General features: G+C 46.9%; 1 protein-coding gene across 2 annotated transcripts; it reads right to left on the minus strand.

Annotated features, from left to right (window-relative positions):
• Positions 1 to 2,500: 2,500 nt before the first annotated feature.
• Positions 2,501 to 11,967, minus strand: ndnfl (neuron-derived neurotrophic factor, like). 2 transcript variants are annotated; one of them, XM_042065741.1, is made up of 4 exons: positions 11,797 to 11,967; positions 7,869 to 8,063; positions 5,908 to 6,032; positions 2,501 to 4,653 (listed from the first exon to the last, which is right to left on the minus strand). In XM_042065741.1, exons 2-4 carry the CDS (start codon positions 8,036 to 8,038, stop codon positions 3,179 to 3,181), a joined length of 1,770 nt encoding a protein of 589 aa, XP_041921675.1. In that variant the 5' UTR covers positions 8,039 to 8,063; positions 11,797 to 11,967; the 3' UTR covers positions 2,501 to 3,178. The 2 variants fall into 2 exon arrangements, with proteins under 2 accessions (XP_041921675.1, XP_041921674.1); XM_042065740.1 differs by having other exon boundaries at positions 11,649 to 11,967.
• Between the last annotated feature and the right edge of the window lie 2,722 nt (positions 11,968 to 14,689).

Genomic DNA, 14,689 nt, shown 5'->3' on the forward strand with positions numbered 1-14,689 from the left:
GTTCGAAGCTAACATGTCAGAGTGTGTGCAAGTAGAACATGGAACTCTATGTGACTTTCATTTACTAAATCCAGTCTACCTATAGGTGTATGCAGCAGTTGCATAATTTAAAGGTCAGCAGCTGTTGCACTGTGAAAGATGGTGTGTTATGGTCAACGTCAGGCATAGTATAGCCACTGTGGCACAAAATAACGATGGGCTCAGGTTGTGCCCTATTTCTACTTTGGGATTCAAGTGCAAAACAACCAAAGGGCCCACACACCTTTTCCACTTTGGGGGAAAGGCACCAAAATAACCAAAGTGTCATTTCCATCTTGGGGCCCATGCATCAAAAGTATAAGTAAGTATGGTAACACTTTATTTGAAGGGGTCTACATAAGGGTGACATGTAACCGTCATAAGAATGACATGACACATGTCATGTACATTAACGACACATTATTGATGTTTATGACTGTTGTCATAATGTGTCATTCGGTTTTTGGAATGTCAAGTTGACATTGTTTGGGTGTCATCATTATGACAACTTGACATTAGCCAAGATGACATTATTTGACAGTGTCTTTGAACTTACATGAAACTTCAGCACTAGCATACCACATATCTTAGTAGCATGGCTTCAACGCATGAAATAGTACTTCAAATCATTAAACTCATGTTCAACTCCGATTGGTTTTTAGCTTATGCAGTAGGCTACATATCTCATCAATACATTTCCACATAATGCATTAAACAATTGGGTTACAGAAAAATAGAACTTTTACGTGCTTAGCTCATTAAACACATCTATCTCGCAATGTCTGCTAGTAACATAAATGACGAACACGTGTAAAACACTCACCAGAGAAAACTCATACAAGTAAACTCCTTGTGGTAATTTCGACCCTTTGCTGTTATTCGTTCCTTAGAAGTAGGTTTGGTGGGGAAAACCCTTTTAAAGGAAAATTCCGGTATTTAGCACTTTGAGTTCCTTTTCTGGTTTGTTTTGGATGAACTAGAGTGGTGGACACCAAAATTTTGACGATTGGTCCTGTCTCGACTTTTCTGACTCGTTTTGAATCGCCTTTGACTACTCAGAGTGGCTGCCAACAGGCATACTCAAACATGTCCTAAAACAACCCTTAACGTTCGTTTTCAAAACTGTGCAACTGGCTAATGTCAATGTCAACTTGACATTCCAAAAACCGAATGACACATTATGACAACAGTCATAAACATCAATAATGTGTATGACATGTGTCTTGTCAATCTAATGATGGTTACATGTCACCCTTGTGTAGACCCCTTCAAATAAAGTGTTACCGTTAAGTGATCCCGTAAGGGAAATTTGGTCTCTGCATTTATCCCAATCCGTGAATTAGTGAAACACACACAGCACACAGTGTGGTGAAGCACACACTAACCCCAGCGCAGTGAGATGCCTGCATCAACAGCAGCGCTCGGGGAGCAGTGAGGGGTTAGTTGCCTTGCTCAAGGGCACTTCAGCCGTGCCTACTGGTCGGGGTTCGAACCAGCAACTCTCCGGTTACAGGTCCGAAGTGCTAACCAGTAGGCCACGGCTGCCCTACTACTAAAACAACCAGTGATCCTGTGTTCCATTTCCACTACTGAGTCCATGCACCAAAACAACCACACAGCCTGTGCTCCATTTCCTCCATGAGATCCATGAGCCAAAACGACCATGGGTCTGCACTCCTTATCCAGCATGGGGGCCTTTATGTCATTTCCACTATGGGGCCCACATACCAAAATTACCATAGAACCAGTATACCAAAATGATTGTGTGATCCACAAGGCCAACACGCCAAAACAAAAGTAGGGTCTACACACTATTTCTACCATGGAGCCCACACACCATTTCCAGTGACAGTCTGATTGCAGACCAAAGCTTGCCATACTCCTGTCCACAGGACAACTGTGTAATGGCTAATTTGACCCCTGAATGAGATTAATGCAAAATTCGCTAGAATGGAAACTGGCCATTAGGCATGTAACATTCCACACAGTGAACTATAGGTTGCAAATCTCTCTATTAGATTAGCAGAGTACATAATGTGGAGGAACCAAAGGCAGCAAGACCAAAGTCTTTCTAAGATGGAAAAAATGTCACCATTGTTTCCAACATTTCTTTGCTGAAATAGATACAACTCTGGTTCTATAATCTGGGTCTATTGTGTGGTCCTCCAGTAACACATTTATTACCCACAGTAATTGGACAACGTTTAGTAACAGAGCCAGTTGTGTATACCCCCCCCCCCCCCCACACACACACACACTTTTTTTCTTGTTTAATCCCATTTTAACTTAATTTAAATTTGAAGCAGTATGGTAGAAACATGTTACAAATGCATCCTTTTATGTTTGTGATGATTTGTCTGTAAACAAGGAAGCAACAGTAAACACAAGCTTTCATCAGACAGATCTTTTGATCAAGGGTTGATTGTCAAAAAATTGCTTCCATGGTCAGTTGATCACAATGCACAAACACTGAGTGCAAGTTTATTGGCGTGTCAAAGCGTAGCACAAAATTACATCAAAGACAATGAAGCAAACTGCTAAATTATTTAATCTGCTGCATGCGGAAAGCAGAACATTAAGAGACACCACTAACGTAGCACAAAGCTAATTCTCTCTCCATAGAAAGCCAGTAGATATACATATCTGAGATCAGCTCAGCTGAAAAACAAAAGTCATTACACAGTTTCCCCCATGAGTTTTAAGAAAACCAAAATTCTTTCTGCTGGTCCTTGTAGTCCTTGGGCAGTTTTGCTTGCATAGCCTAATTGGCTCAGTCACTTGATTTTGGGAGCGATCTGGCATATAGACTCCCCATACTGACACAGAGTTGGGTAATTAACGAACACAGAGCAATGGCACATCATCTGCATCAGCATCATTATGAACAACAACGACCAAAGCGAGAGGAGCACAGCGGGTTTCAGTAATGTAGACGCATTTTGCTGGTGTGAGGTTTGATTTCATTGCAGTTTTGAATTCGCTGCATGTGGTCTGGTGTGACCAATATTGTGGCATAGAACAATCCCCCCAGTCTCTCTCTTGTCTTTTTTTTTTTTTTAAAGAATGGCTTAATCATGACAAAGTCTCTGTCAATCATTTCTCTGCAATGAGTCTCTATAGCTACTGACAGGAAGAGGTGAGAGTGATCATGGCGGATTGCTTAGCACTCTCGCCTTGTTCGCACTGTCTTGCTATGGTATTTGATTGGGATCCCCCAACGTCTCACGAGGTAAACGTCAAGCAAGTAGGAGGCTCCGGGTTCTAGGCCTCCGATCACGGCTGTGGTGACGGCCCGTCGTGGGTTCAGCTCCTGGAAATATTTGCAGAGGACCCTCTCGGAGTCGGACCTCGTCTCGGGCCCCAGGCATCGGTCGGAGTTCCGTTCCTTCCCGACGACATCGTCAGACAGGCGCCGGCGGTAGACGCAGTACAGGCTCCTCTCTTCCGTGCCCATCCAGGCTAGGGTGATCGAGGTGCAGCTGCGCAGCTTGTTGAAGGACTTCATCTGGAGGGTGGCCGGAAGGACCGGGGCGGCCTGCCGGTGGTATGCCGACGATGCCTGGATCTTGACTGCGACCCTTGAGCTGCTTGCCGCGCTCACCCGGCCGGTTGCGGCAGATGCCTCCGTGCTGTCCAGCCTGATGATGTAAGAGGGGGCTCCCTGGAGCCACAACTGAGCCAGCTGCTCGCCCACTTCCTGGGTGGAGAGCACCTTCCCTCGGCTGGTCACCACCACCCTGATCTTCTGGGTACCATTGCAGCTCTGGAGCGTCAGCAGGCCGTTCTGCTGCCAGCCGCGGGGCCGGAAGCTAAACACCGTGGCCCCCTGCTGTCTGCCGCTGGCACTACCGCCACCGCTGCTGCTACCTCGTCCGACCTGCAGTGCAACCAGACGTGGCTCGCCCTCCTTTAACGCAATCACGGCCGGCTGAGCCTGCTCGTGGGTATGGGTGAAGGTTCCAGTGTAGGCCGCGCTCGTGCCGTTGAGCCTGTCGATCACGAAGACGTCAAAGTAGTACTGTGTGTCGGGCAGCAGCTCAGAGACGGTGCACACGCTCTCGATGCCGCGACAGACGCAGCCAAGCTGGGCGACGTCGTCGGACACACCCGAGGTGGAGGGCTGGATTTCCCCTAACGCATCCCACTGTTGCCCCCACCAGTCTTTGTGTACTGGCTGCGCAGTCTCCTTCCGCTGCTTGTCTTTCTTCTCTTGCTTCCAGTCCCTCTCCCTCTCCTTCTTGATGCCCTCGCGTGCAGCACAGAGGCTTCGGTAGTTGTGGTTGTGGTTGACCAGGACGCAGTAGTCGTACAGGTGCTTGACGGAGTGGCTCGGTTGGGTTACAGAAGCGCTGGGGTTCCAGCTTAGGGTGACGCTGGTTAGTCCCACCCCGAGCGTGTGGACTCTTGGGTCGGCCGGAAGTTTGGGGAAGACCCCTGATGACCCTGGTCCCTCATGCAGGTAGACAGAGGCACTGGTGTCCTGCTCTTGCGACTTTAGCCTCAGAATGTAGATGGATGCAGGTGTATAGGCAGGACCCATATAGGTGTCTGCCGAGTTGCCAGTGTAGGTATGGATTTTCGCTTCAGTTCCAGGGCCTCTCCACCATACCTCAGGCATACTCTTTTTTGAACTCCCTGTGAAAAAGAGAACAGCCATGAGATTCAAGAGGCAACCTAATTAGGCACACTGATAATCAAAAGCATAGTATACATTTTCATCCTCATTTTTTAAAACCATCATTACGTTTGCCACGTGACACTGTGCCAGATATTTCTTAATCAAAGTGAATTATTGAACATTGTGGATGGACCCTTGAGTTCACTGTCTAAATGATTTATGTGTCACTTTATGATTTCATAATGCTGATATCCCCTGTAGAGAATTAATGTCCTGATATAGAATACCTAGGAGGAGGATTTTTAAGAGACAGTCTTGATTTAGCTACAGAGATAGGAATGGTTTTAATATACTACCGGTAATCTGATTTTGAATTACACGTACATCTCTCTCTCTGTCTCAATCTCTCAATCTCTCTCAGCTCATTATCATAGCTTGATAATCATCAGCTGACTGCCTGTTTTCACTGAAAGAGATACTTAAATGTTTCGAAGTAGTTGTTCAAGGATGTTAAATGTCAAACATTTCCAGGGCCTACTAAATGTCATGAAAAACAGTTGCACACATAAGCACACACACACACACACACACACACACACACACACACACACACACTCAACGGTCAGATTCTAATCCCATCCCTCTGTCATTTAAGCTAAAACCCTTTTAAAAGGGAAAGTGGCATTTTCTTTCTCCTCCCTGCCTTCTGCATCCATCTGTATGTCACACTACTCAGTATGTAGTGCTGAAAGGCACAATATTTGGTTTCCATGGAACCTTCTGGAACCAGGAAGACAAATAAGACACTTTTACATAAACAATCTGGTGGCGTGTAACTCTATATGAGACTGTCAACGTCCTGAAAGAACCGACAGGATATCTGTGTGGCATTTGCACAGTGACTGAAATGTGGAATATGGAGTGAAATATTAAGATAAGGGAACGCCAATGAATTGAACTGGTATCACACAGATTGATCTAGCTTGAAATGTATTACTTGTAATGAATTCAGAGGATTATCCTGTTTTATCCTTCATCCTAGAGAGGGAGGGAGAGAGAGAGGGTGGGAGGTGTAGGGAGAGAACAGATTTGTCTTTTGGCTATATCTCCGACCCATCTAAAACAAATAAGGCCAGGAAGGACCTTTTCTACTCGCTTGTTTATCTAATTAAAAAAGCATTTATGAGTGTTTATACGCAGTGTTTTTCCTTGGGAAACGCTAGCTGCTGGTTTTATGTGTCTCTGTTGTTCTTGTCCGCCTCCACACTCACAGTGCAGGTTTTTGGGCGGCTTGTCCTTCAGGGTTCGGGCAGCCAGAGTCCACTCGATGGGGGTACCACAGGGGCTTACAGTCAGGGACATGGAAGGCGTTTTCTTTTTCAGAGTGAAGTAGAACCTGCAGGGGGAAAAAAATAATAGATCTGGCTATGAAACAGTGGTAACCCCTTTCTGACCATTAGTAATCACTAACACATGTGGTTTGATTTATCTAGAACATGTAGCAAATGTCTCTGCAATTAAACGAGTTTTCAAATGACAACCCCATGTTTTTTTCCCCCTTTCCGCTAATGCATTTCCCTCTGTTATCCTCGGAGGGATGATAAGGCCCCTTTGCCAGAGAGCACTGAGCAGGAGGTCGCCTGAGCGTTCCCAGATAAGGCCTCGTGATCAATGTGAAATGTTGAGATGACTATCGCCAGTATACCAGGGTAAAGGATCGTGCTGGGGCAGAAGGACAGACGGAGGAATGGACGGTGCTGCTATTCTGCGTGTTGAAGGACACATCTTTTGGAGCCAGGAAACGATTGCTCTGAAGCGTGACTTTTGCATCACCCTCCCCAAAATATGGTGCTGCATGGCAGGGACCAAAGCCCATCCAGGCCCCCGTGCTGTGGGATCAGCCACTGGTGCCTTTGCAATAGTGCTCGGGCCAAATTGCTTTCAGCCACTCTCATTTGGGATGGTGAATCTGATAGAGAGTAACCTTTATATCCAGTGCATTTGACCTTGTTGTCTGCTACGAGAGAGGCAGTACACACATAGAAGGAAAATGTTTAACGTTGCTTGATCTTCACTTTTTTTCTGTGTGTATTTGGTCTCTGTCTTGTGTCGAATGCTGGTTTTAATTGTTTGTTGTTGGTCAGAGATGAAGATCATTTGTCAGCATTGGAATTTGAATTTCACAGACTTATTGCAGGCACATCAAGATATCAGAACAACTGAAGTTGCACACTAAAATCAGACTCCACTTGCACTTAGTGTGGCAGTATTCCAAGGGGAGATGCTGAATTACCACCCAAGTAAGCAACAAATGTACAAAAAATCCAATTGAAACCACAATTGAAACACTTGTGCTACACTCATAGCCAATACCCTGATAATGATTGCCATTCCGCCCACGTTATTCCTTCTGCAAAATCGGGGAAGTTCTCTTGTAATCAAATTTTCACTAAACCAAACCAGCCAAATGGGTCTCGCATCACTTTCACTCATTTTTCATCATCACGCTACGTGCTTGTTTGAGTCTAAGCTGTTCAGTCTCCGTACGTCTCCCTCAAACCACATCCTTACAGTTTTGACACAGACAGCTGTGCAAACATCCTCTTGTGTCAAGGACATAATTTGTCAAGGACATCAACAACAGCAACTTAATTGATTAATTAGTTTGCATTAGCTTCAGAGGCTGTGTCTCCAGCCCCACCCCTGTGACGCGCGAGTGCTGCAGTGGACAGACTGCAGCTCGCAGGGAGACGCTGTCGCTAATTTACGGCCGCGGACGCTAGCCTTGGATCTCTGGCAGTGTCCATGTGGGGGCCCTGGCCCATGAACCGCTCCTTTACACGCTTCAGAACACCCAGCTTAGTGTGACAGAACCTCCTGCCAGAGAGGCTAAAGGGCTCATCTTTACATAATGTGCTTCACTGCTACAGCAGGCCCTGCCATAGGAGAGGACTGGGAATGAGTTTATTGCTTTTTGTGCTAGCCTTCTATGCTGTGAGGGGACAGAACTATGAGATTATTGTTGCACTTGTTCTTGCAATATTTAAGGCTTGCTTGTCTTTACGTGACGAAGTGCTGCAGCAGACTATGGAATAGGAGCTTACTGATAATGAGATTATTTCTTATGCTTTTTGTGCTAACTTTGCATGCTATGTGGCGATAAAGGATGCCAATTGTGGTCTAACTTATGATATAGATAGTATGGCCTATGTGGTTGCGTATGGCCTCTCACCTCCTCGTCTTCCCTTTGGGCAGATGGATGGGAGTGACCTTGTCCTCCAGGAGCCAGGTGGTTGGCCGGAGGGGCACCTCATTCTCAGGGGCCAGTGCTGCTAGGGGCATAGGGCCCAGAGGGCCCCACAGAAGGGCCACAGCCAGAACAAGGCACCACGACGGGCTCATTTTTAGATGTCGGAGTACCCGTTGCCTGTGTTAGATAAAGAGAGAGAGAATCACAGAGAGATCACAGTTCAAAACATGGCATCAATCAAGTTCTTGAGTCTTGTTAGAACTTCTGATTTGTTTCTGCTCGCTATCTAATAGATGCAGAAATGTCAGATGTAGCAATATATCACCACTTAAGTGTAAATGCGAGCGACTCCGAGATGCTGATGCACCTGTTTTATGTCACTTCACCAGCTAAACACTGGTGTCCATCATGCAAGTCGACAGCGTAGGAGAAAAGCTATCAGTCAGTAAATGAAGCCAACTCCGCATCTGCACGGAGCGAACACACAAATTAGATGAGATGGAGCCAGGGAGGGAAGAGAGAAAGAGTGCAGGAAAAGAGTGAGAGGATGGATAAAGAGAGAGAGAGAGAGAGAGAGAGAGAGAGAAAGAGAGAGAGAGAGAGGAGGCTGAGGCTTCACAGCTGATGATTCATTGATAGGAGGAAACATTTGCTTTTATTCAGTCAGAATTATTCATATGAAGAGAGGAAATTTGCCACGCTATATTACTCTGGCTTCTTTAACCACTTCAGCCCGCCACTCGGAGAAAATCACTCACACTGCACCTTTCAAAGCATGAAGTGGGCACGAAATAATGATTGAAGAGTATGCTCCTCATAACTCTATTTATAGTTGCCAAGTCTAAATTGGTTTGTTGGTTTGACTTTAAATAGACATTCTCTTATGTTCTGACTTTCTTTCCAATCTGGCAGTGCTCTGTGCGCATGGGAAACAGGCAATTTAGCTGAACCAAGAATAATAGAAGCGAAAGAGACGCAACAAAAACAACACCTGGCTATGCCTGAGAACTCGTCTGTCTGACGAACGCAAAGTGCAGAACAAACTTTAAAACGCTCCTCAGATGTTATTTTGGTGTGTCTCTCTCCCTCTCCCTCCCACTGCTATTCTGACTGTTGATTGTGGTAAATGTCCCCAGAGAGAGAGAGAGAAATGTGATCAAAGTGACAGAGTCCTGAGAACAAAACAAAACATTACACACACACACACACACACACACACACACACACACACACACACACACACACACACACACAGGGAGAGAGGGAGGAAGAAATGTCCCCATAACAACCAAGTGTTTGTCACCGCGGAGACGATGCCCCGTAGATCAGATGACAACGGCGTGGGTTTATCAGAGTGTCTGGCTCGCGCTCGGAAAACTCTCAACAGCTGCTTCATTACGAGCCATAGAGGATCTCATTAGTCTTCCTCAGGAGTGAAACACCCCATAAAGCTTTCACAGAGGAGGGAAAAGAGATAGAGGGAGATAAGTATACAATGAAAGAGAGTCTCAGGCATGGGTTAAGTGGGTAAGATTGAGAGAGGGAGAGAGAGAGAAAGAGAGAGGGAGAGAGAGAGAGGTGAGTGAGGCATGGGTTAAAGAGGTAAGATTGAGAATGAAGGAGATGGATAGTGCAAAAGGAATGGGTAAGCAGAGAGAGACAGACTCAGGCAGGGGTTAAGTGGAGTGAGAGATGCAGAGAGAAAGGGGATAGAGTGATAGAGCGATGAGTATGCAAAGAGAAAAGAATGAAAACATGGGTCAAATGAGCAAGATTGAGAGCGAAAGAGAGGGAAAGAGAGAAAGACAGAAAGAAAGAAAGAAAGAGAGTTATGGATGGAGGGAGAGAGAGACAAACATGGGGGTTGTATGAGGCGAGAGAAGCAGAAGGTGGAGAGATGGAGCTCACAGAGAAGGAGGAGAAGAGAGATAGAGGGAGGTGCGCATGGATAAGGAATGGAGAGAGTGTAGGAGGTGAGAGAACAGTGGATGAAAAGAGCAGGAGAGAGGGATACAGTGGGAGGAGGTGTGGAGAGAGAGAGAAAGAGAAGGTCAAGGTGTGACAGGGGGCTGATGTACAGGGAGAGGTAGGAGAAGACAAGGTGACGGAGGGACGGAGAGAGAGGACGGGTGAGTGTGTTAACTGAGTTGATGAGTATTCAGCTCGCTCTCCCTGTTTAATAGCATCAGTGGCAGCGTGCAGTATGCGAGCTGAAGCCAGAAAGGCTGTTCATTCATTCAATCTTCATAAAGACGCCGTGCTGAAAATAGCGCGCCGCGGCCACCGTTGTTTCTTCAAAATGCACCCCGGCGATAAAATATGCATGGGCCTCCGCCGCAATTATGTCCGATTGAATTTTCATAAACCCAAGAGAACTGATGGCCCAGGACCTGATTAACCCCCGGTATCACTCTGTGAATAAACTCACAAACTGTCACTGCCTCCACACTGACACTGAACCGCAGTTAGGGAGAAAAAAACAGACAGGTTTTGTTTAAGCCTTTTTTTTTCCTTTTTACTTTTTTCCCTCTTACAGTCCATTTATCTTTTCGTCTGTTTTCGTCTCGTGTCCTTTTTTCCCCCCTTTCACCTGATCTTCTTCTCTGTCTATCTCTCTTTCAGCCTCTTTCACACACACTGTCTGTCTTTCTTTTTTTTTTCTTCGTGCACATCTCTCACTCTATCTCTTTTCCTGTGTGTGTAAAGCCTCGTGTGGGATAGAAGCGGGGTCTCTCACTCCCAGTGTCTCTCTGGTGTTAGGTGTCTCTGCAGGGGTCAATCCACTCGCCCGTGGATGGGAGGAAGAGAGAGAGAGAGAGAGAGAGAGAGAGAGAGAGATTGAATGGCATTGTGAAAAGAAAGGCAAAACTCTTGGCAGGATTCGGGGCGCCCTTATCGTCCCTTGCGCTCTCTCTCAGGGAGTTTGGGAATGAGAGTAAGGCTGAGGGAGATATGCATGCCGGCCCAGAGGGGATGTGGAGGGGTCCACTTGGGGGGGACGTCGGGGGGATGGGGTTGGGTTGGGGGTGGAGGTTGGGCGAGACGCAGGGGATGATGGGGGTACTGTCACGGTGGAGGACTCAACCTTTACAGGATTTTATGGCTGATTTTCAGCACGTTTAAATCTGTCAGACTCTAATTCATTTTTTATTCTCTACCGCTCTCTCTCTCTCTCTCTCTCTCTCTCTCTCTCTCTCTCCCTATCTCTGTGTCCAGTATCCCACTCTACATACATTTACATGAGATTGGGGGAGAGAGAGAGAGAGAGAGGGTAGGAGAGAAAGAGAGAGATGGAAGGACAAATAGAGAATGTCAGACACAAGGCAAGAACAGAGGACAGATGAAAGACAGTTTGATTAAAGACACTTAAAACGACCTGACAGATGGGGTGGAGAGACAAAAACAGATGAAGGGAGACAGAAAAGCAGAAGGAGGAAGAAAAGAGGGGGAGCACAGCCACTTCATACAACATGAAAAGGAGCACTGGGCGCCCGAGTGGCACACTATCGCTGACAAACAGCAAAGTGGTCCCAACACAAACACCACTTCCTCAAAGCTCACCAGTACAGTGACTTTAAGATGGCAAAAAAACTGCAGGCACAACAACAAAACAATGCCCAATCTTTGATGGAGCGCAAATCAGAAAGCCCACATTCACTGGGGCAGGGTAGGGTGGGGTGGGGTGGGCTTGGGGAGGGGCACATGAAAGCAATGTTCAAGAGGCACGCTGCCACTTAGCAACCCAACAACACTTCTCCTTACCTTAGAGAGCTCTCAGCCTCCTTCAGCCAAGGGGAAACGAGTGCTATCGGGAAGAGAAGAGAGGAGAGGACAAGAGAGGAGAGAAAGTGGTGGTGGAGGAGGGTGTTGGGGGGGAGTGTTGAGGACACGCTCTGTCCAGCAGCCCTACCTCCTTGAGTTTGTTGTCGCTGCAATCCCGGGGCGCACGTCTGAGCGCTGCACTCCTCTCCTCCCGAGTGTCCCAGGGAAGCTCTGCCAACCTCTGGAGTGTCGCCTGCCTCTCTGTGGAGAAGTGCCGCGTTTGTGCCCTCTCCTCTTCTTTTGTCCTCTCTTGTTTTTATTCTTCTCACTCTTTTTTGTTCTTCTTGTTTTCCCTTTCTTTCTGTCCTGTCCTGTGTATTCCTTTTCTGCTCTTCTCCTCTTGTCTCCTCTTCTGTCCGCTCCTCTGCTGTTCAGACTGAAAGCAGAGCTCTCTGGTAAGTGACGCGCTCAAATCCAACAGAGCCTCGCGCATGTGTGAGTGACTGCGTTTGTGTGTGTGTGTATGTGTGTGAGGGAGAGAGAGAGTGTGTGTGTGTGTGTGTGTGTGTGAGTGAGTGAGTGAGATAGAGGACTGATTGGGAGGTCGCAGAGTGGTGGGGGTGGCAAGCTCTCTCTCTCTCTCTCTCTCTCTCTCTCTCTCTCTCACTCTCACTCTCTACCCCTATCTCTCTCTCTGTGTGTGTGTGTGTGTGTGTGAGTGAGAGAGAGGGAAGGGGGTGTTGACAGGAGAAAGAGGGAATGTTGGTGGGTGTGTAAGTTGATTGCATTGCGAGCTGATGTTGACAGACCACTTGCACACATTAGGGAAATGGTGGCTAGTTACCAGTTAACAGATGTTTTAAATTAGACATTTAGACAATTTAATTCAAAATGCTTCCTTTCCACGTATGCATATACAGTGAGCTCACAAAGTACTTGGAATTTCAATATGACCCAACCTGAAGGTCATATGAACAAACCAGAAAACATGAGTATCTGTCAAAGAATGTTATGGTTAAAGTGAACAAATACACGAAAGCCGTCCATTTGGAAACAACATTTGAATTTTTCCGCATGCCGGTGTGTGTGTGTGTGTGAGCAAGTGTGTGTATGTATGAATGAGAGAGAGAGTGAGGTGGAGACAGAGTGTGCATGTGGGTGTGCGTGCTCTATAGGTCAAGTGCAGTCTTCAGAGTGATTGAATGCATACATGTGAGTGTGAATGCCCCTCCAGCGCGGTCCCACCCCTCTCATCTCAATACAGGGGCTCTTCAATGCTATCTGCCGTTCATCTAGGCCTGCTCTCCTCCCTGGGCCATCTCTCCTTTCTCCAATCAAAACCATCAGATAATGAAAGAGGCCATTTGCATTGTGTGTGTGTGTGTTTGTGTGCATGTGTGTGTGTGTCTGTGTGTGTCTGTGTGTGTGTTGAGAGAGTTTTGTGCTCTTGTCTGTTGGAGTGTGTTGTGTGTGTGTGCATTAACCTTGTCTCATGGGGATATTCACTCTTTTTCACAGGGGGTACTTCAGCCTTTACTATTGAAGTGATGAGAAAATACCTACTCCACCCTAAAGGGCATTGTGCATCCCAACAGAGCCACAGGCCCCTTCACAACACAACCCGCTTAAAGTAGGAACACAGATTCATACTTAACCGCAGGACAGAGTCTGAAGTAGAAGGGAAAAAAAAAATAAAATCAAAGTTTCAGAGGGGCCCCTTGTTCACTTGGAGGTTTTACCCCTGGCCACATAATCCCTAAATTAATAAATAAAGGCCCAATAATTGGGGCATGGCTAAATCCGATGCCTTTTTTTGGTGGACCCTGGTCAGCTGGACTTCCCCTTCAAAGAGCCGAGCTCTGAGTTGGGCCTGGCCCACTTTCCCGAGCTCCCTCAGATGTCGGAGCTGAGGACAAGCCTGGCCGGGGACGATATGGAGAAGGGGCCCGTTTGAAGGCGAGGGAGATTCTGATTAACCTCCGAGGGTTGCTTTCAATATTTATATTTAGAGCTGCTTCGAAAATACACACTTTCATGTGGGCGATTGGGAAAAAGAGAGAGAGAGAGAGAGAGAGAGAGAGAGAGAGAGAGAGAGAGAGAGAGAGAGAGAGAGAGAGAGAGAGAGAGAGAGAGAGAGAGAGAGTAGGGGAAATACGCAGAATCTGGTTTCCCCTTTGCGCGGCGATATAGGAACAGACCACGAGCGAGTAGACAGGAAGGGAATGGAGACTCCTGTGATGCCTCTTGCTCTCACATGCTGACATGATCGAAGGGGAACACCTGCAGCTGCCCCGGCTTCCTCCTCCAACCCCACACTACTCCCCCACTCCCCTCTCCAGCCGCGCCTGCCCCCCGTCAGCAAGACTCTGCCGTTGTGGTGGAATTAATGACCAGCTTAAAGATATGCCTAAATAACTGCATATCAACTAGAGTTGCTCTCTCTCTCTCTCTCTCTCTCACTTTCTCACTTTCTCACGTTTATTTTTTTCTGTTTCTTTTCTCCCCTCCCTCACTTTTGATTTCCGTGCCATCCCAGTCGGCCTGAATATTTCTCTGGATCACACAGCATTTCCTCTCTTGTGTTCTGCTCAATAATTTATCAACAAACAGTCACTGGATGCCTGCAACCTCTAAGAGAGAAAGAAATAGAGAGAGAGAGAGCGAGAGAGAGAGCGAGAGCGAGAGAGAGTGTTTAGGATAGAACAGAGAGTAAAGAAATAAAAGAATGAGAAAAAGAATAATACACCACTGCTAACTAACAACGTGACATCAACAACAACAACAAAACCCTTAACATGGCTGAAATAATTGCTCTCCTTTCAGGAGTGGGTAGGGGAACAGCCCCCTGTCTTATATTCATAATTCATGGCTGGTTACGGGGCATGCATAATTCAGCACGCAGCTCTTTATGATGAGCATGTATTAAAAGCTCGTGTTTTTCTGTCTCATCGCCCCGCATGGTGGGCCGCGAGCAGCCCAGGCAGCGCCCGGCTGGACAGACAGCCCCGGCGAGGCCGTTGCGCTGTTGTGTAACGTCTGAA

This window comes from Alosa sapidissima, chromosome 16 (genome assembly GCF_018492685.1).
Source record: "Alosa sapidissima isolate fAloSap1 chromosome 16, fAloSap1.pri, whole genome shotgun sequence".
NCBI lineage: Eukaryota > Metazoa > Chordata > Actinopteri > Clupeiformes > Clupeidae > Alosa > Alosa sapidissima.